Raw genomic sequence first — 24588 nt, 5'->3', positions numbered from 1 at the left:
GAGAAGGATTAATATTCTGACGATGTTACCCGATGAAGCTTTAGTAATCATATATGTCAGTTTCGGTATTCTTGTATATGAAGCAACCTGAAAGTGGTCACAAAAATGTCGAATCTTGTTCATACATCAACACTACGATCCCCAGAATGCACCGGGCCTGTAACGACGTTGACTGCGTGCACTCGTAGTGTAGCAGATACTGCACTCCACGATCGTGCAGCCGGCCTCGGCGTTGGTTAGAGGTAAGTTTCTATTACTTCTTTTCAGGAAACCCTCGTGTTGTACAATGAATGGAAACGTGCCAAAATAAAGAACGTTAGTTTAGTCTGACATCTGAACAAACGTTAGGTCATATAAGCACTTAAATTGGCCGCGGCTGCCCGGTTAGGGCTAACGTTGGGCACGCCTATGTGGGGTAGCTGCTCGGGGGTTGCAGGACAGTATGCGCGGGCCCTGGAGGAGGCATCAACACTTGGAGGAGAGGGGGTATTTTTAGCAACCGACGAAAAGGCCAGCGCCTGCCAGCAAGCCAGTAAGCAAGTGCTTGGAAATATAATGTATCTAGAGGCTAGCACTTGCTGGCGTTAGGCATGCTAGGTACATGAAGTAACGTTGCACCGTAGGCTAAGTTAACGCTAGCAAACACAAGCTACTAGCAGCTAGTTAGCTAGCGATAACTAGCTTAAATTAGTTTCCTCCCCACTCACCGTTACACAGGTATCTTTCACTGTGTCTCTACGTGCGTAAAGCTGATTATGCCCAGTCGGTAATCATGGTGTGGTGTGTGGACTCTTTGCTAATTGTTAGAGCTCTCGGTTTCTTCCAGTCACAACAGTGTATGGTTATGTGGAAGCACATGACTCGTGCTGTCAGTGTCACACAAGTGAAGCGGCCACTAACCGGCGTTATCAGCAAAACAGTGACTTCAGCACTGTTTATGGTTTTTATGCAGTTCTTTTCACAATGATCATATTTGTCCACATTTCGTGTAAAATATGTCTAATGATATTATAGGACTAGTGGGATTTAACCTAAAATAAATATCTTGCTCATGTGTGACATGAAGTGTCTAAACTGCTATGTAAACAGCCGTGTGTCCAGGCCTTTTCATTTCTTCCTAACAACTCTTCAGTGCTGTTTAGAAGTCTGTGACAACAATTACAGCCATGTCTTTATTACTGTCAGAATTCTTCCGACAGGTTCAAGTTCAGTTCAAGTTGAGCTCAGTGAGGTTGGATGGTAGGTGGCTGTTTACTCTGCACCTCAGAATCATAACAGTTTTATTGCCAGGTCCTGTAGAGCACACTTTACAGAATGAAGACTGTGTTGGCAGGTGATGCATTTCAGCATGAAAAAAGGTTCCGACAGTAAAACATACAACATGACATGGCACAAATAATTGGAATAGTGCAGTGAGGGATGAATTAAAATAAAGACATGAACTGACTATATACAGTGGAGTAAGGTGGGCGTGCCTGTGGTCTGGGATGGTGTGACCTGTAAGTGGCAGCCATAGTCCTTGGGTACTACCTTTTTGTAAATATAGTTTTATTGTCATCTCATCCCAACCTCATTTTCCCAGTGTGTGTTTGCAGGGTGATTCAGGATGGTGGACCAGCCTCTGTGGGAGCAGATAGGATCCAGCTTTGTACAGCACTACTATCAGATGTTTGACTCTGACAGATCACAACTCGGGTCGATATACGTGAGTGTGACAGAATCATGTTTTTGTTCAACTACAAGCGTTTACAATTTGTTCTGTCACGTTGAATATTGAGTTTAGTCTAATAGGGGTTGTTATCCTGTTATAGGAAAAAGTCACATTGTCCCTATATATGTGCCAATTTCTCTTTCTCTCTCTGCTATAGATCGATGCATCATGCCTTACATGGGAAGGACAGCAGTTCCAGGGAAAAAGGGCAATTGTTGAGAAACTCACTGTAAGTTTATTTATTTATTTTTTGTTACCTCAACATGTAGTAGTGTGTCAAGTTATAGTGGGGATCGAATAATAACTTGTGACCTTGTTAATGTAATATACAGCAGGTATCCCCGATTTGACTGGAACTGTGCATATACTAGTACTGCTGGTGTCCTCACTCAAAGATTTCATTATCTTAACTCAAGCTTTAAAAAGAGTTATGCTAAAGAAAATGTATGTAAATATTTTGTTATTGTTCCTGTCATACTTGCCTTTACCAATTTTAAGCTGTGTTTTTCTTCTTTGTGTGCGTGTGCGCGCGTGCACTAGAGTCTCCCCTTCACAAAAATAGCGCATAGTATAACGGCGCAGGACCACCAGCCAACTCCAGACTGCTGCATCTTGAGTATGGTTGTAGGTCAACTAAAAGTAAGCAGCATTATCTCACGCTTCTTTTCCACACAACTGTTTTGAAATTAGTTGTTATATGAGTAAAGTTGTTCATGCAGTGATTGCTTTAATCCTGTATCTCCACTGTGCTGTATGCCTTAAACCCTTTCTTCTTGTTTGTGTGTGTGTGTGTCTGCAGGCAGATGATGACCCCATCATGGGTTTCCATCAGAGTTTCATCTTGAAGAACATTAATGACGCTTGGGTGTGCACCAATGACATGTTCAGGCTGGCCATTCACAACTTTGGCTAACCACCTCCCCGCTCTGGTGGGCAGGGGCGACTATAGTGAAGGGCACCATGTGAGGAGGTATGGAGGGAGGGGAGGAGGAGTTAAGGATGAAGACAACGCTCATCCCTCCCTCCTGCTTTTTCATTTACGCCTGTTTTGAGAAACGAGCAAACACCGGATTCTAGATGTCAATCACTGAACCTCATCCAGGTGGGTTTTCAGACCACCCAGCCAGTAGAACTGCAATGTGTTTCTTTGCTGAGAGCCGGCCGACCAATCAGATGCCCCTGTCTGCCACTCTGCTGATCTGCATGATGCTGGGAGCCCCTTCATTACAATATCTACACTCAAGCCACCAGAAAGACAAACAGCTAATGCCGACGCCATTAACTCATACTCATCTCTGTTCTGTACTGCTCTTTATTCTAGTCTAACTCATTTTACTTTAATGATGACTCCATTGTTGTCAACTCGGTTCTATTAGCACTGCTGTTGACTGGTTTGTAGGTCCTTGTTCAGGTGTAGTCAGTCTCTTCAGTTCTGGCTTCTTGTGTTGTAATTTGCTCACTAGATGCCATTTGTGTGACTTTAGCTTGTCTTAGTGTGTTCAACTGCATTTTATCTTCCTTTTACATAATTGTTAGCCCTGCCATGATTCATTCTCATGTCAGGTTTTGCTCTTGCAAACCAAAGAATCATGGAGAACATAAAGTTCCACCTTGCTTTGTGATCGATTTGGATCTGTCATAAGATCTCTATCTCGCTGTCCCTGTCTTCGTTTTTTTTCTTTCACACGTTTGGCAGTTTAACATGGACTACAGCCACGATACACAATAAAACCTGGACTTTTTTCTTAATGGTGTGGCATTGTTATTTCTTATAAACTATATGAATCTAGAAAAAAATACTTTTTGTCTTTAAGAGCAAATTATATGTGGTTTTGTTTTATTTTGATTATAATTATTAATATAGGAGGTCAGCTGGTAAACTGAAAATAGCTTTAATGTGTTCAAGGTTAGTATCGGCTCTAAACTGACTTTATTTAGTTGATTGTCAATTGTGGCTGACTTACATTAATCTTTGGTTTCCACATGTTTTCATTGTATTTGTTAAAAGTCATTAATTTACAATAACCTTAGAACTCTTGTGTTCTTAAATTGGAATCATAAAACATCTACTCTTTCGGGTTTTCCCATCAGGGGTTGTAACAGTGAATCATCCTTTTCCATCTCACTCTATCCTGAGCATCTTCCACATTCACACCAGCCAACCTCATGTCCTCTGTTATCACATCCATATATCTCCTCCTTGGCGTTCTCCTGTCCTCTTGCCTGGCAGCTCCATCTCCAACATCCTTCTCCCAATATATTCACTCTCCCCTCTGTGTACATGTCCGAACTATCTCAGTCTGGCCTCTCTGACTTTGTTGCTAACGCAGGCAACTGCACTCTTCTTCACTTCTTTTCCACACTCTCCATTACACTGAACTGTTAAACTCCTGCACCTTCTTCACCTCAGCCCCCTGTAGCCTCACTGCTCTACCTCGCTCCCTCTCGTTTAAACACGTATTCTGTCTTACGCCGACTGACTTTCATGCCCCTTCTTTCCAGAGCAAACCTCCACCTCTCCAGCTGTTCCTCCACCTGCTCTCTACCTTTACTGCAGGTCACAATGTCAGCCGCACAAAAAACATCATTGTCCTGGGAGATTTCCGTCTGACCTTGTCTTTTAGCCTGTCCATCAGCATAGCAAACGACCAGACTCAAAGCTGATCCTTGGTGTGTCCCACCTCCACCTTGAACTCCTATCTCTGACCTACCTCTCACCATGTCATCCTCCTCTAATACATGTCTTGGACTACTCTGACGTACTTCTCTCCCACTCCCGACAACCTCATACAGTACCACCGCTCCTCCCTCGGCACCCTGTCACACACCTTCTCTAGATCCACAAAGACACAATGCAGCTCCTTCTGACCATCTCTGTACTTTTCCATCAACATTTTCAAAGTAAAAATGGCATCAGTGGTGCTCTTACGGGGCATGAAACAATACTGCTGCTCACAAATCTCCACCTTCTTACTAAGCCTGGCTTCCACTACTCTTTCCCACAGCTGAATAAAGCTGAAGGCTTCTCCTCCATTCCTCAGACATCTGCTCTCTCTCTAGAATCCTGTTGAACAAGCTAGTTAGAAACTCCACTGCTGTCTCTCCTAGACACTTCCACACCTCCACAGGTACGTCATCAGGACCCACAGCCTTTCCACTCTTCATCCTTTTAAGAGCTTCCTCACTTCATCCTTTGTAATTTCTGCTACTTCCTGCTCCACAACATCCACATCTTCCTCCCTTCTTCTATCTGTTGCACATCCTTCCCATTTCTATCTCTCTGACTAGCCTGTACAAGTCATTTTGTCCCTCCTTCGTGTCTAACCTGTCATACAGCTCATCGTAAGCTTTCTGTTTGGCCTTTGCCACCTCCCTCTTCACTCTGCGCTGAGCTTCCTTGAACTCCTGTCTACATTCCTCAGTCCTTTCTACATCCCACTTTTTTTAGGCAACCACTTCCTCTGGATGCAATCCTGTACCTCATTCCACCACCAAGTGTCTTTATCTTCTTTCCTCCATTCAGATGACACACCTAGCACCTTCCTACTTGTTTCCCTGATGACCTCTGCTATACTTTCCCAGTCATCTGGAAGCTCTTCCTGACCACCAGAGTCATTTTACACACCACCACGCTGTGCTGTCTGGCTACACTCTCCTACCACCATTTTGCAGTCACTAACCTCTCTCAAATGACATCTTCTACATAGGATGTAGTCCACCTGGGTGCTTCTGCCTCCATTTTTGTACGCCACACTGTGTTCCTCTCTCTTCTGGAAGTACGCAGCCATTTCCATCCTCTTGTCCACCACCATCTGTCCTCCTAGAATCTTTTCCTTTACACCAAACCTTCCCATCAGCCCATCACCACCTCTGTTCCGCTCACCAACATGCCCACTGAAGTCTGCTCCAACCACTACCCTCTCTCCTCTGGGGATACTCTCTATGACCTCATCAAACTCACTCCAGGATCTGTTCTTCTATTCTATATCACAGCCAACATGTGGAGCACTAACTACGTTCACCATCACCCCTTCGATTACTAGCTTTGAGCTCATCACCCTGTCTGAGACTCTTTTCACCTGTAGAACATTGTTCAAACTTCCCCTTCAGGATCAGTCCTACCTTGTTTCTCTTCATATCTACACCATGGTAGAAGAGTTTGTATCCTCCTCCAATACTACGTGCTTTGCTGCCCTTCCACCTCGTCTCCTGCACACACAGTCACCTCTCCATCATGTCAGTCAGCTATCTGCCTTTCCCTGTCATTGTACCAACATTAGGAGTCCCTATTCTCAGAACTAGGCCCCCTCCTTTCCTCTTTTCTCTCTGTACACAAACCCTTCTGCCTCTTCTCCTTCTTCGTCCAATTTTTACCGGCATCCTGTCGGTTAACAGCAATGGTGGCGGGTGTCATTAACCCGGGCCTCGACCGATCCGGTATGAAATTCTTATGGACGATTTGCATGTTTGTTTTTGGCAAGTTTTACGCCAGATGCCCTTCCTGACGCAACCCCCTCTATTTATCCGGGACTGGCACAGAAGTCACTGGCTTGCAACCCATGTGGCTAGATTGGAATCATAAAACCTCTGACACAGGTTAAAGTTTTACTGCTCTTGTGGTATTGTGAAAACATTTTGTACATGGCATAAAACGTCACTTGTTAAAACTTAACGCTGCCTCAAAATGTGAAGCCAGTCCCCTGACACGATGGTCAGTGTTTTGAATTATCATATGTGAGAAATAGGTATTTGTATGATAGATAGGTTATGATTACAACATCATAACCTATTGCTTGCAAATTAGGTGCTGATATTCAGGATCCATATAGTTAATGTTATACCATTTAGATTTAACTCAATAATTAGTAAAGCACCTGTGATTATGTTGCATATTAAACTAAAAGTAGTACTCTCTAAACTCGCTGTGTTGTGTGCAGAATGCGTGATCCTCTGCTAGGAACGATTGACCTGACTCACAGACAAGGCGGAATCTACGGCGCGGACACAGCGGAAGTTTAGACGGTTGCTGTGGGTGAATACTGACAGCATCGCAGCGCACAAGAAAACACTCTCCCCCTAAGTCAACCCATTCTCCCTTTCCCTCACCCATGGCGTCCAATTCTGATATAGATATAGAAGGTGCCACCCAGCATCTCCGGGACATCCTCAAGCTCGACCGTCCCGGAAACGGCACTGGTAAGTGGGACCGGGCATGAAAAACGCCTGCGTTAGCTAGGCCGCAGAAGCTAATGGTACGGTGGTTAGCTAAATGGATACCTTGCTAACATGAATTGGATTAGCGTTGCTAAACTGGAGTTAAGTTAGCTTAATGGCACTTTCACTACCTGTTAGGTAGACACCCCTGAACATAAGTTGATTCACACGTAATTTATAACAGTAATGTCCGCGGAGCGACGACCGTGTTCGGGCTTCTTACGTTAAAGCGCTAACTGCGTCGAGAATGTCTCTTCTATTTCATTGGTGTGTTAGCTACATTGCGAGCTAGCGCATTACTCTGCAGGAAAGAAGTTTTCTGGCATTCTACAATATATAGAATTTATACCATGGAATATTATGTATCAGTGCCTGATACTATATGCTTTGTTTTCTACAAATACAATGCCGTGTATTTCGTAATTAACGCAAATGTACTTTAATTGCGTTCCTAATCTGTCTATTGTGCTCGGCATTTTGACTACTTTGGTTTCGTTTGATTTCATTTTGTAACACATGGTACTTAGTTGTTTTAGCCTATTAACAATGTAGTAATACAGACTTCACCTTGCTCTCGGAAGGTTTGCGTAAGATAAATTACAGTTACTCAAGAAATGATGTTACGATTTTGACCTTATTAAACACTTGGAAATATATACCTGTGTGTTTAGCTTTTTTTAATTCATATATGCGCAGGGAATGTTGTACCTAAAGTTTGAAATGCGTGAACGTAAATACGTTTTTTTAAATTAATCGGTTTTAACAAATAGAATTCTTCATTTAATATCAAGTGATTTGGACAGAGTGCATCTATGTATTTCTGTCTTGAAGCATTTGTGTAAAGATAACCACAGTGGCTATTTGCCATTTGTGTCCAGTATGGAACATTTTTGAATATAAGCTGAATATTCTCAGTCCCATAATGTAGTAAAAGTTATAGTGTTTTATGTTCTCTGGTTTTTCATGTTTCAAACCCATGACTCCTATAAAATGTGCAAATAGTACTTACCATAAAAGGTTTGCATCTTTCTTTCAGGTTAGCTGTCTTGTATTTAAGTGCTTAGCGTATGTAGTAGTTTTTTAAAAAATTATTGTCTTTAAATTTATAAAACTCTGAAGCATTCAGCCTTTTATGAATCTCTGTTATTTAAATTTGCAAATTAACATTTTTCAGATGTACAGTCAAGTGACGGTCAACGAAAACCATCCTTTAATGGAGAGCTCAACGGGTTATTGGGAGCAGGCCTTTTAGGAAGCACGGATCTGCCAACAATGTCTGAATCCAGCAGACCCATTTCCACAGACATTAGCAACTCTCAGGAGAGTCAGATTATGTGAGTAGCTTTATCGAGTTGGTTACTTTACCATTGTAGTAACATTTCAAGGAGTAATATAAAATCCACACTGTAATTCCAGCTGTCTCTCTGGTGACGATGGTTCCACTTGTATCCCTATTATCTCCAACAATGTGGAGATTGTGGCGAGTCAAGACTCTAGCATCAAAAGCAAAGCCCGAGGCAGCAACAAGGTAGCTTCACCAACAAGCATCTGTGTACCTGAAGACTAAATATGGTGTATTGGGTCCTCTACATATTATGGTTAAGCTATTCATGTGAACTTGATTAAATTTATAATAATGAATTTGCTTTTTTATTTAGGTAAAGATTCAACCTGTTGCTAAGTATGACTGGGAACACAAGTATTATTATGGGAGACTGATTGCTGTATCCAACTCTTTTTTGGCCTATGCCATTAGAGGTGAGTTGCTTAAGTAATAATCAATCATCAAACTCTAGTCTGGATATTATGAATTAATAAGAACTGTTACCACTGACCATTAGGTTTAGAAGTATGTGTTGAGACATAAATACAGTAAAGACATTATACAATATACAAACTGAAATCTGGTAAAACATGATAAGATTCTGGTTTGGTAACATTTCACACTGTGTCTTCCAGGAGCCAACAATCATGCTATGATTCGGGTCTTGAGTCTGGGGTCTGCTGAGCGATCCCTACTGAAGGGGTTCACTGGTGCAGTCACAGATTTGGCTTTCGCTCACCTTGACTCCTCCCTGCTCGGCTGTGTAGATGAAGCAGGGAACCTCATGGTCTGGCAGCTCACTTGCACTGAAAGCAAAATACTGTATCCTAACGTGTTATTAACTGAATGTTATATATTTCGTTTGTGAAAAAAATGTGCTTGTAGAGTGGATATTACTGCTTGTCTGTGTTTCCTAATTTTATGCATTGATGTGTGTGATAAATGCCAAACAACATCTGCAGGCTGAACTGCCTTTTATTTTTTCACAGTAATAATTGGTATAATTGGTCTTTTTTTCCCAGTTTTCCTAAACTTAAATTTCCTTTTAGAGATCAGATAGTAATTCATATTAGACAACCAGAAGACACTCCACTGAACTCTCATCGTCGTCTCATCTGGTGCCCATACATCCTGGATGATAATGAAGAGAATCAGGATGACACCAGCCAGACTTTGGCCCTTTTACATGAAGACAGGGTATCAGTGTTTTTACAGAAATGTTTGTCAGTGGGATAGAAATTATGCAAAAACAGTGGACTGAAACTTTGTTTCACCTCAATGAACTAAACTTACAAACAATATAAAGATAGAAAAAGTGAATACTATCTGAGATATTACACCTTTAAATTTTGTTATTGTATTCTAGGCAGAGGTTTGGGACCTTGAAGTCCTAAGAACCAACAACAGCAGTTGGCCAGTTGATGCCACAGAACTGAAAGAAGGTCTCATCACAATCAAGGGGCACACACAGGTGAGATTCATTGAGTAAATATAATGCAGTAAGATCAATGATTGCTTTTAATTATTGTCTCTCTATGAAATAGTGTGTAATGCTCAATCAAAAAGCATTTAAGTCTTGACTTGTTCAATGAGGCATGCAAAACTCTTTTTTTATTGGTAATAGATGTTGAGTTAGATATTCAATATAAAACTCCTGTAACAAAATGTTCAAACCGAGTATGCTGTATCCTGTTTTCTCTGATAAATAATTTTCTCCACATTTTGATGTCTCTTTAGCGGGTCAGTGAAGGGGCCCTGTCTCCAGATGGAACTGTGTTAGCCACAGCTAGCCATGATGGATACATCAAGTTCTGGCAGATATACATAGAGGGGGGACAGGACAAACCCAGGTTAGCAACAGGATGGGCTTTGGATATGGGTAATAAATGTTTGACATTTATTTGATTCTGTTTTTTCTGCTTCACTTTTTCTTCATACTGTTGTTCAGATGCCTTCACGAGTTGCGCCCTCATGGAGGATGTCCCCTATCCTGCCTTCTTTTCTGTGACAACCACAAGAGGCAGGATCCAGAGTTAGTACACACAAGTGCACTCATATCAGCGCTCAGTAAAAAGTGACACTATATATACTATATTCACAGTATGTGAGATATCTATCTCTTTTATCGTCTTTGTCTCTTCCTCTTTGCAGTGTTCCTTTCTGGCGGTTCCTTATAACTGGAGCAGATCAGAATCAGGAGTTGAAGATGTGGTGTACTGTTTCTTGGACCTGTTTACAGACTATCAGGTTAGTGTGTGTGTGTGTGTGTGGGTGTGTGTGGGGGGGGGGGGGGGGGGTGGGGGGGGGGTGGGTGGGGGGGATAGAGAGATAGAGAGAGATAGAGGAGGGGGGTGGGGGAGAAGAGATATAGAGAGGAGAGAGAGATAGAGAGAGAGAGAGAGACACACACACACAGAGAGAGATAGAGATAGACACACACACACACACACACACACACACACGAGAGAGAGAGAGATATATAATATAGATAGAGATATAGATAGATATATATTATATATATATATATATATATATATATATATATATATATATATATATATTTAAAATTCAGATCAGATGATTTGACTGAATTTAGGAAAGAGTTATGTTATCCTATTAATTAACTGTATTGATAAGAATAACAATGTATTCCCTCAGGTTTTCTCCAGATCCATTCAACTCCACAGCTCTGCCAAGTCTGAAAGCCAGTCTGGATCTTTCTGCTGAGTACCTCATTCTCACGGATGTGCAGAGAAAGGTCAGCATAATGTTGTCAACTGCATGAGAGTTGGGAAAAATAGTTTTAACAAATAAGACTGCACAAGCACTTATTTGTTGGCGTTTCCTTCTTTACACCCCACGGTACTTGACGTACAGATTGAGAAAGTTATTTCAGTAAATAAATGATTAATAAAACAAAATCTTTTATTCTTTGCCAGGTTCTGTATGTGATGGAGCTGCGACAGGACCTAGAGAAAGGAAAGGCCAGTTTTACTGCTGTGTCAGAGTTCCTGCTGACACATCCTGTGCTCAGCTTTGGTGTCCGGGATGTCACAACAAGCCGATTGCGACACACCGAGGTCCTCCCTGCAGAGGAGGAGAGTGAGAGCATGACGACAGGTGAGTGTGTACACACACACACACACACACACACACACACACACACACACACACACACACACACTTACATAATACAAACATTCATTACTCTTCCTCTTCCTCATAACCTTTTTAACGCTACATAACACAGGATTTCTTTTCACTTATTTTGTTACAGAGGGCACTCAAGGACCAACAGAGTCCAAATCTGGGATACAGATTAAACTCTACTGTGTTCACACCAAGTAAGACTATATAACTATATATGACTTCATCTCATATTGACTTGTGCTAAACAGAGTAAAGCATGACTATCCAATAAGGGACGACTTGACTTTCATTAGCTAATAATGATCAAAACAACCAGACTTTTTGTTCGAATATGTGTTTCTGTTTTTAGGAGCCTGCAGGATGTCCAGATCTGGTTCCAGCCCAATGTGGGTTCCAGCTCTGTAGCCTGCCTGCCTCACTCGGATTCTCATGACGGTTTAGGTAAAATGTCATTTTTTACAAGAATTCTATATGGCCCAGTCATAAAGGTCAGTGAGGGGAAAGATCTGTGTCAACATGTGTTGTGTTCAGTTGTCCACACACATGGATGAGGATAAAATAAAGTGCTCGGTCAGGAAAAAAATGGTACATTCTTGGTTGGTAATATTATGAATATTATATTATGAAAAGAAAATGTAGTTAACAGTAAACAAGATGAACTGTATACATTTTCCTTGTTCTTCTATTTCTCAAGCAGTTTACTTATTTGTGCTGCTAAGGTATTTGATGCATGTCAGACACTACTCCACAGTGTAATTACAGTTCAAAATGTATGTTTCCAGCTGGGTTGTCAGATCATCTCACTGACCAGAGCTCTGACAAGGAGTCAGGAAGTGGCTCTCAGACGGACCTTAGGAAGATTCCATGTCTTCCTGCTCCTGCTGATTTTCTCTCAAACTCTGCCCCCATCAGTGGGCCGATGCCTAAGTTGATGACTCCTGATGCCTTCATGACACCAAGTTCGGTATGAGCACCTACATGCCACTTAAATTTCTATGCTCTTTTTAAACAGTGCACAACCTGAATTTGGAGTCTAGAATGCAGTTTGCAACATTTAAACGCTTTCTGCATGGTGACCTTGTATGTCCAAAAAGGTGCCCATAAATAAAATGTTTACTTTTGTGCTTTTCTACAGGTCCCAGCCTCACCAGGCAGCAGCGCCAGTAGTCTCACCATTGTAACAGCCATCAGTAGTAACTCTGACTCAACTAACAGGTGTGTGGGTATGGTAAGATTATATAGACATATACGATATGTGAAACACTCCGATACTACTACTACTACTACTACTATTGTGTCATATTAACTACTTGCTTTTATTAAAGTTAACGCAGATTATTTAGAATCTTAGCCTGAACCGATAAAAGGTACCGGTATTTAGATTTGTGAATACCTCATAGCTCAATTGGAGCTGCTATAGAGCATTTGAAAAAAATACCTGGTTGCCCAAGTGCAAGTTATGTTTGGTTGCAAGTTCGTTATTGTCACTAAAGATGTTTGACTGACTGCATTATATCTGTTCTTTCCAGAGCTATAGATGATGTTACTCAGAGTCCAAATAGACTGGACAACAGCAGTAGTTGCAGTTTGGCACTTTCTGCCTCCACTAGCAGCCCAAGAGTTGCTTCTGCTGTACTCTTGCCTGGACTGGAGAACCTACAGGTTGCACATAACATTTTTTCATTCCACTTAGTGTTTTTGTGAATTTTCTTCACTCCAGGTGTTTTTGTGAATTTTCTTCACTCTAGGTGTTGGTTCCTAGCAGCCCTCTTACACTTGAAAACCCTCAGGTCCTGGACTCTCCCCTCCTGCCACATCTCTCCTCTCCAACCAGGGCCCGCTCCCCTGATGTCATCTCTTCAGCCTCTACAGCTATGTCCCAGGACACACTGCAGCTTCAGCGCGGGTTGGTGTCCAGTTTGGAACCCATACAACTTTCTGCTCTCCAGACAGACAGTATGGCCTCTGCTGCCTCTGCTCTTCACCTGCTCACTTCACCACGTGCAGTCAACAACAGGTGCGGTAAAATTGTGTGACCTTGATTGTGGCTTGTTTGTGATTGATCAATAAATATTAGGTAGACTGGGAAATGGATGTATTGTTATTTGTAAATCTTTCAAACTAAAATAGCCTGATAATTAATTCTTCCTGTCATTATTTTGTTGACTCAGCCTGTTGCCTCTTGAGCTTGGAGGTGCAGATGGGGCAGTGGGTGGGGTAGTGGAGTCAGAGCCTAGACTCAGCCACACACCATCTCTGCTTGAGAATGCCTTATCGCAGGAGAGCCCTGGGGTGGGAGGAGGGTCCTCAGATGGGAGTATTGGCCACACACCTTGGCCAGCTGCACCCGATATTACCAGAGAAACCAGGAACAGTCTCAGGGACAACGGCCTTGGAGACTGGTAAGATTTCCCAATTATAGACAACTGTGAATGCAAATGTTAACTACCAGTAACTAAAAGTCTTTATCATTAATAGTTATCATAATAGTTTGTAACGTTTTAGACATTCAGTAACTAGCAATAATTTTACCATTATATGTTGATCATATTGAGTGTGAAAACATTTCTCAAAGATTTATGCTCTCTTGTAGTTCAAGAGAGGAGCCAAAGGACAGACACATGAGCTCACCATACCATCGACGTTCATATCACCTGACACAGAATGAAAGTCAGGATGCTGTTGCAGAGCAGAGGTAACACAAATTAACATACTATCACCTTCAATGGAATAAAGCTACATTAAATCTGTAACAAAGTACAACACTTATTTAAGGCACAGTAATGTAGTAGGCATCTAAGGCTGAAGCAGGTGGCATGTACTCATTGTGTTCATGTCCACAGTGATCCTGATGATGAGGTGGCAAGCCTGGCGTCCTCCACAGGGAACTGTGGCGCTCGCTCTGCACACAGACTTCCAGTCAAGGATTGGAAGACCTCACCACGAGGTTCGCCGAAGCTCAAGAGGAAGAGCAAGAAAGACGACAGGTACCGACAAATCCCTAACTAAGCTACAATTGTGGTTATACAGTAAAATAAATATAAATAATAAATAAATGCCGTGGTAAGAAGCAGTGTTAATATTTTCACTGACAGTTTGTGCATGTTTTCTCTTTTTTTAGTGAATTAACTCGGTTACGACAAATGGACTCAAGTCAGGTAAGAGTATTAAAAGGAATTTTTTCATGTGTTGTGTTTATATATTAGTCTTTGCAGCTGTTATTTCCTTGGGTCACTTCTTTTTGCCTGCTCACAGATGAGCACAGAAGCACAGGACGAGCTGTTGATTCTCCTGCGCAGCCAGCAGAGGGAGTTAAATGAGCTGCGTGTACAGATTGAAGCCATGCAGAGCTCCATTGTAGCTCAGGTGGAGCATGTCCTCACTAACCACCAGGAGCAAGAGCGTATCCTTTTTTCTTACTCTTTGAATGTGCTTACTGCAGTTTTCTTTAATGGTCTCTTACATTAGCTGGTTATTCAAAAGTGTGTGCGTGTATGTGCAGCTGTATCAGCTGAAGTTTAAAGTCCTAATTTATAATTGCCCCCCCCCGCACAGTAGGTATTATTTTGTGCCTTGACCTCAACGACCTCAGAGCGCAGACTAGAACGAGTTCTGGCAGAGCGTCAGAATCACCAGCAGCAGCTTCATGAACACCTCAGCCAGCAGCTCAGCCAAGCCCTCAACTCGGCCCTCACTAACAGAATGGACAAAGTGCTACGGGAGGAGATCAAGAAAACAGTACCACAGAGTAAGGAGACGCACGCACGCACACACACACACACATTCATTTCAGTTCATTTCTCAGTGACAGAGATGTCTAAATAATAATATAATGTAATTAATTAATAATAATAATACATTATATTTATAAGTAGCTTTCTAAAAACTAAGAGACACTGTGTACAGCAAGAAAAAAAGTGATTATTACAGTGAATATATGTTAACCAGGTGAGTTTTGAGTCTGGCTTTAAAGACGGGAAGCGAGTCGATGTTACGGAGGTCTGGTGGAAGTGATTTCCAGAGTTTGGGAGCAGGGCGTACTTGCTGCTCCCCATGGTACTGAGGCGGGCATGAGGCACAGTGAGATGGATGGAAGAGGATGATCTGAGTGAGCGGTAGGAGGTGGCGATATGGATGCTGTCGGACAGATATGAAGGGGCGAGGTTGTGAATGGCCTTGAAAGTATATAGGAGGATTTTAGATTTGATTCTGTATTTATCCAGAAACCAGTAAGAAAATGATATATATACATATATATATATGGCACGGCATTTACATAAAAGTGCAGTCCTAGGAACAGCAAGGATACTGCACAGAACCCTCAAGCTCCCTGGCCTCTGGTAGAGGAGGCCAGGGACTGGGCCAGGGACTAGGACTGCACTTTTCTGGACTGAGATTTCGGATGTTTTTCCAGGGATCTGTCGTAGCCACTCCTCCAGTTTGGGGGTCACAGCCCCTAGTGCTCCGATCACCACAGGCACCACTGTGGCCTTCACCTTCCAAGCCTTCTCCAGTTCTTCTCTGAGCCCTTGGTATTTCTCTAGTTTCTCATGTTCTTTTTTCCTGATGTTGCCATCACTTGGTATTGCCACATCCACCACTACGGCTTTCCTCTGCTCTTTATCCACCACCACAATGTCTGGTTGGTTCGCCATTACCATTCTGTCTGTCTGTATCTGGAAGTCCCACAGGATCTTGGCTCGCTCGTTCTCTACCACCTTGGGAGGTGTTTCCCACTTTGACCTTGGGGTTTCCAGTCCATACTCCGTGCAGATGTTCCTGTATACTATGCCAGCCACTTGGTTATGCCGTTCCATGTATGCTTTGCCTGCCAGCATCTTACACCCTGCAGTTATGTGCTGGACCGTCTCTGGGGCCTCTTTGCACAGTCTACACCTTGGGTCTTGTCTGGTGTGGTAGATCTGGGCCTCTATGGCTCTGGTGCTCAGGGCCTGCTCCTGTGCGGCCAGGATGAGTGCCTCTGTGCTGTCCTTCAGCCCAGCCCTTTCAAGCCATTGGTAGGATTTGTTGAGATCAGCCACTTCAGTTATGTTCCGGTGGTACATCCCGTGCAAGGGCTTGTCCTCCCATGATGGTCCCTCTTCCAGCATCTCATCCTCTGTTCTCCACTGCCTGAGACATTCACTCAGCACGTCATCTGTCGGGGCCTTATCCTTGATGTACTTATGGATCTTGGATGTTTCATCCTGGATAGTGGCTCTCACGCTCACTAGTCCTCGGCCTCCTTCCTTGCGGCTAGCGTACAGTCTCAGGGTGCTGGATTTGGGGTGGAACCCTCCATGCATGGTGAGGAGCTTTCGTGTCTTAACATCTGTGGTCTGTCTCTTCCTTTGGCCACCTTATTATTCCCGCAGGGTATCTGATCACTGGCAGAGCGTAGCTGTTTATTGCCCGGGATTTGTTCTTGCCATTGAGCTGGCTTCTTAGGACTTGCCTTACTCGTTGGAGGTATTTGGCTGTTGCCGCATTCCTTGTTGCCTGTTCAAGGTTGCCGTTTGCCTGTGGTATTCCAAGGTACTTGTAATTGTCCTCAATGTCTGCTATTGTTCCTTCTGGGAGTGAGACCCCTTCTGTGTGGATTACCTTGCCTCTCTTTGTCACCATCCTCCCACATTTCTCGAGTCCGAATGACATCCCGATGTCCGAGCTGTAGATCCTGGTGGTGTGGATCAGCGAGTCGATGTCTCGCTCACTCTTGGCGTACAGCTTGATGTCATCCATGTAGAGGAGGTGACTTATGGTGGCCCCGTTCCGGAGTCGGTATCCATAGCCAGTCTTGTTTATTATTTGGCTGAGGGGGTTCAGACCTATGCAGAACAGCAGTGGGGACAGTGCATCTCCTTGGTATATGCCACATTTGATGGATACTTGGGCAAGTGGCTTTCCATTGGCTTCAAGGGTGGTTCTCCACAACCTCATCGAGTTTGCAATGAAGGCCCTTAGAGTTCTGTTGATGTTGTACAGCTCCAAGCATTCAGTGATCCATGTGTGTGGCATTGAGTCATAGGCTTTCTTGTAGTCGATCCAGGCTGTGCACAGGTTGGTGTGTCGCATTCTGCAGTCTTGGGCGACTGTTCTGTCTACCGGGAGTTGGTGTTTGGCTCCTCTGGTATCCTTACCAATGCCCTTCTGTGCTTCGCTCATGTATTGACTCATGTGCCCACTTATCTTAGCCGTGATGATGCCTGACATGAGCTTCCATGTTGTGGAGAGACAGGTTATTGGCCGGTAGTTGGATGGGACTGTGCCCTTTGAGGGATCCTTCATTATCAGGATCGTTCGCCCTTCGGTTAGCCATTCAGGGTGAGTCCCATCCCTTAGCAGCTGATTCATTTGTGCTGCCAGGCGCTCATGGATTGCAGTGAGCTTCTTTAGCCAGTAGGCGTGGGTCATGTCAGGGCCAGGTGCTGTCCAGTTTTTCATACCTTAGACTCTATGTTGGATGTCTGCCACTGTGATAGTCACTGGATTCTGTTCAGGGAGGTTGCTGTGGTCTTCCCTCAGATCCACCAGCCACTGTGCATCACTGTTGTGTGATGCCTCCCTTTCCCATATACCCTTCCAGTACTGTTCAGTTTCCAGCCTTGGTGGGTCTGCTCTGTTGTTATTACCCTGCCATTGAGAGTACACTTTCGCAGGTTGTGTTGCGATCAGCCGGTTTATTCGTCTGGCTTCGTTATCTCTGGTGTATCTCTTTAGGCGGCTGGCCAAGGCTTGTAGCCTTTGCTTGGCAGTTTCGAGTGCTTCAGGTATGGTCATCTGGCTGTACCTCTTGGGCATCGGTCTTTTCATTGCACCTCTCTGGGCCTCTGTCATTTGGCTCACTTCCCTCCGAGCTGCCTTGATTTTTGCCTCCAACCTTCGTTTCCATGGTGGGTATTGTTTCTCATGGCTCCCATGGTTGCTCTTATAGCCAAGCACCTCTAGGATCACTGATGCTGAAGCGTATATCAGCTCATTGGTTTCTGTGATTGTTGTGGTAGGGATCGCTTTCAATGCTGCATTCACATCTTCCATGAGACTTTCTGATGGTACTTCACTTAGCCGTTGTAGTGGGGTTCGGGCTTGCCTGTTCAATCTCGCCATGATCTTATCTTTCAGGTCAGTCGTATATATATGTGTGTGTCTTTAAATGTCTTTAAATATTACAAGCCACCTTTTATGCAGCAAAACAGTTTTAATAATGACAACAACTTGGTTATAGCATTTGAATTTACCCATTTTCCTCGACCTCTGCAGTGATCTAGAGAGTTTAGTCCAGCGTTCTCAAACCTAAGGCAGAGCTGCTCTGGTTTTTACTTTATAATCTAGTTACTCTGAGAGCTAATTCTAATGTTCATCATCCACATTTAGAGAGGATCCATCATCCTAACTGCTTTTGATGTATTGGCCTGTTATCACTCTATTTGCTCTACTCTCACTTCAGTCTCTTCATATTCAAGTTATAGTAGTTGCTTTTGAGTTACAGTAGACTATACACTAATAAATCACATTGTGTCGTCGTCGACAAAGATGAGAAGTCCTCAAGGGCCACTGTCCTGCTGCTTTACCAACTAAACCTCTTTTTTTAGCTACTAGTGATTATACTTTCCAACTGCTTATTGACTGAACACACCTGGTCAAGGTAATCTGTAGTAGCTAGGGGCAGGGATTGCCCAGCCCTGGTCATCAACAAGTAGGCGGTCTGGTAGCTCAATACATAAAGCATTGGGCTTCCCCCAGCCCACTGCTCCCAGAGGACACAATTGCCCCAAGGGGATTAATAAAGTATGTATGCATTATCTTAATGCATAATAAGGTGTGTTTGACTGACATTTGCCTCACGTGTATAACAATGAGATTATGAGTTCTTGTCTTTTTCCTCCTGCTCACATAGCTAATTATAGCAGTTATTTCTTGCTAATTCTTTGTCTCTATAGCAATCTCCAAAAGTCTGGAGCCTGTGACAGGCCAACTGAGCAACACAATTGCTTCTAAGCTGACTGCTGTGGAAGTCACCCTGAAGGACAATGTCACCAAAGTGGTCAAATCCAAGGTAGGAGCCTACTGATGCCACCACCTTTTTAACATTTTTCCTGGTCTTGTGAATGATGACATTAAAGTGATTCATTTCTATTGCCAGAATACAACAGATGCAATTGGTCGAGCAGCAGCTGAAGCGATGCAAGGCCCCATCCAGGCAGCCTATAAAGATGCATTCCAGAGCATCGTGCTGCCTGTTTTTGAGAGAGGCTGTCAGTCCATGTTTCAGCAAATCAATGACAGCTTCAAGCAAGGAACACAAGAATGTAAGGCAACATCCGAACACGGGAACTCTGATTATTTAGGTGCAAGAATTTGACCAATTCCTCAGGTGACAATAATTTGTTACAATATGTACTAAAATAATTGTGCTTCGGAAGCTTATTTGCGATTTATCTTTAAGTTCAAGGCCATGTTTTATTTTGCGTCAGGGCCCTGATGTGTTGACAAGCACTCTATTTGAGTGTGTTTATGCTAACGCCTAAAAGCTGACAACTAATTGTTTATTTTTTTATTTACCAAGGCTGTATAATGAGAGCAGTTAGCATGCAGTAAATAACAAGGCCACAATAACTCTCAGACTGTGTGCGCGCTTTGGTGATGTTGCTCCAATTTAAATTTAATCCATGATAAGATTTAGGGTTTACACTTTTGTGTGTAAATATATTCTATAAATTCGTTAAACTAACAACTGCTCAGTAGTGGCAATGTTTTCAAGGGAGATATGATTTGCCTCTTGGATTTTCTCTTTTGCAGACATCCAGCAGCTTGAGACCCATCTTAAGAACAGAAGGCAGAGGGAGCAGGACACACGAGACCCCGTGATCAGCCAGCTCCAGCAAATGATCGACAGCTTCCAAAGCTCCACTGATCAGCTGGCCAATAACATCACAGCTACTGTCCGGGCAGAGGTCCAGAACCAGGTCCAGCTGATGGTGGGAAAGTATGTATTTTGCTATCCCTCATCGGTTACAGTTGGCCACTTTTGATTTTGTTCTAGTTTTTAATATTTAAGTTGACAAAGATTATAGACTGCTTATTCAGTACTACTGGCTGGTACTGACAGATTTCACAGAAACCTTGCTGTTGACTAATAATTGTTGCAGGTATTGATCTAAAAGCACAGACTCATGGGGATTATATTAAATATGCAGATCAGCTATGCCAGCAGTCCTGGCATTTAATTCCCTGCCTGTTAATCAGGTGTCTAATGGTTTGAAGAGTAGAAATGAGCAAAGCCTAATTTGGGGGCTAATGTATAAACATAAATTCAATTGAGTCTCTTGTTCCCTCTGCAATTATTCTCGTGGCCTCTAGAGTTTATAGATTTGCAGGGGTGTGGCGGAGAAAATAAATGGCTAAAACTTCTTAAATTTTGCAAAGAAAACCACAACACTGGACAGAGCTGAGGCCAATTATCTGCTCTGAAGTTAAAGGTGTTAACTTGTATGTTAGGAGGTTGAGGATAGAGCTGCCTGTCCTCACATTTTTGCTTCTGTCCTTTTCCTGCCCAGTTTGCAGGAGTCTATTCTTAGTCATGTGCAGAAAATTGTCAAAGGAGAGGTGAGCCTGGCAATGAAGGAGCAGCAGGCAGTGGTCACCTCCAGCATCATGCAGGCGATGAGGTCAGCGGCTGGCACGCCCGTTCCCACTGCTCACCTAGACTACCAGACACAGCAGGCCAACATCCTGCAGCTCCTCCAGCAGGGCCAGCTCAACCAGGCCTTCCAGCAGGTAGCTTCCACTCACAAAAGCAGGTGTAGCATGCCGCAGTCACGCCGGGTGACATGTGTACCAAACTCGTTATGAATGCGCATTATAAGCACCCACACACAACCATTTATTTACTAATGCTCATGTGCACACACACACGCCCAGTAGGATGATAAGGCCCAGAAAACCAGTATGTCGCTACTGCTCCTCTAAATGGACTTTTTTTAGTCTTTGTCATGCTCACACATGCCGAGTTAAGCTCTCTCATAGGCTTTTCGGGTTTTATACAGCATATGGCCACAACTAGCATCTGCATAGCTTTAGAAGGTACTTTGTAAGAGTATGGAAAAGGTAACCGTGGCCTTATCATTACAGCGCCAATGTACTGCTGAACTCATGTTAGTTTCACTCCTGTTTAGTATATTCTTCATATAAATAGTTCATGTGAATTAAAACCCTCTGGTTGTCTCTCCAGGCGCTGTCAGCAACCGATTTGAACTTGGTCTTGTATGTGTGTGAGACCATCGACTCTCAGCAGGTGTTTGGTCAACACCCCTGTCCCCTCAGCCAACCCGTGTTGCTGTCACTCATCCAGCAACTCTCCTCCAACCTCACAACCCGCTCTGAGCTCAAGATCAGGTAAGGAGATGCTTGAGTGATTGTTTGACACTACTTACCAGCCTCCAAGGCCATTGGTTCGAATGTATGTACTTAATGGACTTCTCATAATTTGAGGATCCTCACAAAGAAAGAGTAGACTCTAACACAAATCTCCTGAGTTCTAAATGTTGCCAAAATGCTGATCCCATCACTCTGGTCCATCTGTAGTCCTGCTGCACAGGGAGCTTGGAAGATGTTGCATATAACAGCTATCATTCTGGTTCTTTACATCCTTGTCCTCTCATCCTGTCCTGAGCTCCTACACTCCTGCTTTACTGAGGTTTTTTGTGCTCTTATTCTCAAGATGTGTAAATGTGTTTTTATCGATGAGACCCTGCTCACTTAACATTCTCATTCCACCTGCCTGCTGCTGCTGCTGATGCAGCCCTCTGGTGCCACTCAATGCCATCTGGAGAGAGGGAAAGGGGAGCGCAGTGGGGTGTGGTTCAGTCTGAGCCATTATTAGGACAGAATCTGTCCTGTTTGGATGAAGGGGGAATGTGCAGTATATACAATAAAAACTAAATGCGTGCAAACATAGCATTCGTAAACAATTTGTAGAGGTTCCTATAGAGAGATAAAACAAGCTAAATGTCACAAAAGCTGTGGTTTTACCAGGTCATAAGCCATTTACATGAGAGTAATCAGTGGACAGCTGAGAATGGAAAGGACAGAGCCTAACGTCTCGACGGTAGAAGGCCTGTGCTTTTTCTTTCTCTCTCCTGCAGTTGCTGTAGCTTTGAGTTTGAGCTGGGACTTTCTGGGTCACAGTGCAAATGCAAACTCTTCGGCTTTATGTTTTCCATATGGAACAAATATGAACAGAGCTTAGTTTTGAGTTGCTTTTCTAATTTGACCTCTCCTTTAGATGATGATGTCTGACTATCCGAATGAAAGCTTTCAGTCTTTGGTGTTTCTCCAACATCTTGTCTTGTCGGTCTTCCTGTGCAGCTACCTTGAGGATGCAGTGATGAACTTGGACCACAGCGACCCCCTGACCAGAGATCACATGTCGTCCGTGTTGGCTCAGGTTAGACCAAAACTCCTGGTCTTCCTGCAGCAGGACCCGCACAGCCCAGTCAACAAGAGGGCGCGGCGCCTGGTGATGATGCTGCAGGGCCTCGTCAACCACTAGACCGTGATGTTGAAGTCTGGTGCGGAGGTGTTGTTTCCCTCTAGACATGTCTCAAACCCATTTTTGTTAAGCGTGAACAGTTCCTTGGAGCTAGAGGATGAGGTGATGCTGTCCCTCCACAGTTCTAAACCAGCTTTTCTCCCCATTTGTTTCTTCTCATTCTTATTGCACCAGTGAAGTGTCAAATTACGAAATGGACTGTTTTTGTTTGTTCCTGGACACGCTGTCAATGGAAAATTGCGATTATCCGAACAGAACAGATTGATATTTCCTGTTAATGATGTTCTCTGAAGATTGTTCTGGTCTTCGTTACTGCTGCTGCTTCTCCCAGCATTCTGCTAACTCACCCTCTTCTCCCCACAAGAAGCTAAAGACTGTTTCAGACATGACAATGGAGATCTCCATCATCCTGGTGGCTCCCATCTCCTGGACACATGATACCTGCCACACAGTTAAAGTCGTGTCATTGAATTATGCATCAAACTCAAAGAATGTCCAGCCGAGTGGTCCACAGGACCAAACACTGCTGTTCCTGTTGGGTTCCTCTTACCTGTCAATAGAACGCGTTGAGTTCTGAGACGAGCTGTGATGCCTGAGCAACAGAAGGAACAAAAGTATGCCTTGTGTGTTGCCTTAAGAACAAACAGCAGGCCTGGACACATTTTTTTTTCTTGGAATTCAGTTGCCACAAGATTACAAAACCAGGGTTCAGGTTTTTTATTTTAATTAGGTCAACCCAATCCCAGCAACAAGAAGCATGAAACATCCAAGGCTGTTGCTGCCTTCTTTTCTTTTGCATTTCTTGAATAGGTTGAAGGCAACAACCTTCCCAGGCCAAATATTTTTTAGTGAGGAGTGGGTTTGCTGAAAGTTCCTAGAACGAGCTTGTGCATTAAAAGTGCAGGACAAGAAGCTCTTTGTGTTATTCAGCTTGATATTGTTTACACTAATCACGCTAAAGAGGGGCTCACAAAGAAACAAAATTAGCCGTTGTTTATTCTAACATTTATTAGTGAATGTCCTTTGGGCTGAATCCTCAGTTATAATGTTTGGAGCCCAGCACGGAGGCTGGCAGCCGTCCACTGGTGCAGCTCTGACCCATACGTCAGACTGTTCCATGTTTTCTCCTCTCGGTTCCTTTTTATGTCAACATTTAGTATTTGTAAGACTTGTATACTTGTTTTAGGGGATGTGAGACTAGATCTACAACATAATACAAACACTTCCTGAACATCAATATTACTTATGTTATTTTTAGGAGGATGTTCCAGATGTACCCTTGTGCAGTTACTTTTCTTAGACTCTAGGAGGCAGCGTTTAGTCGGCGGCTTTACAAGCGTTTAGCTTGTAAAGGCAGCGTTCATCTTTGAGGCGTAGTGACAGTGTATGATAACTAGTGTACAGCCCATTTACACACCTCATTTAATTACAGGGTGGCCACGCTGTTGTGCTGATTGTAAAATAAAAAGCTGTGGTAATTTGACCTCCGTGTTTAGTTTGTTTAAGTTGGGTTTGTCTAGAAAGTGCCTTACTGTATTTTATCTGTTCTGGACCGTTTGATCCCATATGGGCCTTTAGACAACACCTGACGATGAGCTGTTCAGCAGCAGCAGCAGCAGTTAAGTGAAGTAGGGCTCA

The 24588-nt window shown here is 43.4% G+C and overlaps 2 protein-coding genes across 5 annotated transcripts; both read left to right on the top strand.

Moving 5' to 3' along the window:
• The first annotated feature begins 97 nt into the window (after positions 1–97).
• nutf2 (nuclear transport factor 2) lies at positions 98–3460 on the top strand. Of its 4 annotated transcripts, none has more exons than XM_029154743.2 (5): positions 98–242; positions 1583–1705; positions 1869–1940; positions 2252–2350; positions 2511–3460. In XM_029154743.2, exons 2-5 carry the CDS (start codon positions 1607–1609, stop codon positions 2622–2624), a joined length of 384 nt encoding a protein of 127 aa, XP_029010576.1. In that variant the 5' UTR covers positions 98–242; positions 1583–1606; the 3' UTR covers positions 2625–3460. The 4 variants fall into 4 exon arrangements, with proteins under 4 accessions (XP_029010576.1, XP_029010578.1, XP_029010579.1 ...); XM_029154745.2 differs by having other exon boundaries at positions 105–242; positions 1596–1705; XM_029154746.3 differs by lacking the exon at positions 98–242 and adding an exon at positions 338–532 and having other exon boundaries at positions 1596–1705.
• A 3242-nt stretch (positions 3461–6702) lies between these two features.
• On the top strand, positions 6703–23904 carry edc4 (enhancer of mRNA decapping 4). The gene is made up of 30 exons (XM_029153985.3): positions 6703–6907; positions 8100–8259; positions 8342–8453; positions 8584–8683; positions 8885–9071; positions 9299–9446; positions 9616–9720; positions 9987–10099; positions 10198–10281; positions 10401–10496; positions 10908–11007; positions 11189–11369; positions 11527–11593; positions 11749–11840; positions 12182–12363; positions 12535–12614; positions 12929–13061; positions 13148–13416; positions 13571–13801; positions 13993–14094; positions 14243–14386; positions 14521–14557; positions 14655–14802; positions 14992–15147; positions 19340–19455; positions 19543–19708; positions 20199–20385; positions 20957–21176; positions 21631–21794; positions 22767–23904. The coding sequence occupies exons 1-30, from the start codon at positions 6820–6822 to the stop codon at positions 22948–22950; spliced, it is 4152 nt and encodes a 1383-aa protein (XP_029009818.1). The 5' UTR covers positions 6703–6819; the 3' UTR covers positions 22951–23904.
• Positions 23905–24588: the final 684 nt, after the last annotated feature.

The sequence above is a fragment of the Betta splendens genome, chromosome 6 (genome assembly GCF_900634795.4).
Source record: "Betta splendens chromosome 6, fBetSpl5.4, whole genome shotgun sequence".
NCBI classification, from domain to species: domain Eukaryota; kingdom Metazoa; phylum Chordata; class Actinopteri; order Anabantiformes; family Osphronemidae; genus Betta; species Betta splendens.
The sequence above is the reverse complement of the archived record's forward strand: the minus strand, read 5'-3'. Positions and strand labels throughout refer to the sequence as shown.

Excerpts from the sequence above, each read along its gene's own strand:
- nutf2 (XM_029154743.2), top strand. The coding sequence starts at position 1,607 with ATGGTGGACCAGCCTCTGTGGGAGCAGATAGGATCCAGCTTTGTACAG. Across the intron at positions 1,941-2,251 it reads CAATTGTTGAGAAACTCACT|AGTCTCCCCTTCACAAAAAT; the intron begins GTAAGTTTATTT and ends CGCGTGCACTAG. Across the intron at positions 2,351-2,510 it reads TGGTTGTAGGTCAACTAAAA|GCAGATGATGACCCCATCAT; the intron begins GTAAGCAGCATT and ends GTGTGTCTGCAG.
- edc4 (XM_029153985.3), top strand. The coding sequence starts at position 6,820 with ATGGCGTCCAATTCTGATATAGATATAGAAGGTGCCACCCAGCATCTC. Across the intron at positions 8,454-8,583 it reads AAGCCCGAGGCAGCAACAAG|GTAAAGATTCAACCTGTTGC; the intron begins GTAGCTTCACCA and ends TTTTTTATTTAG. Across the intron at positions 21,177-21,630 it reads TCAACCAGGCCTTCCAGCAG|GCGCTGTCAGCAACCGATTT; the intron begins GTAGCTTCCACT and ends TTGTCTCTCCAG.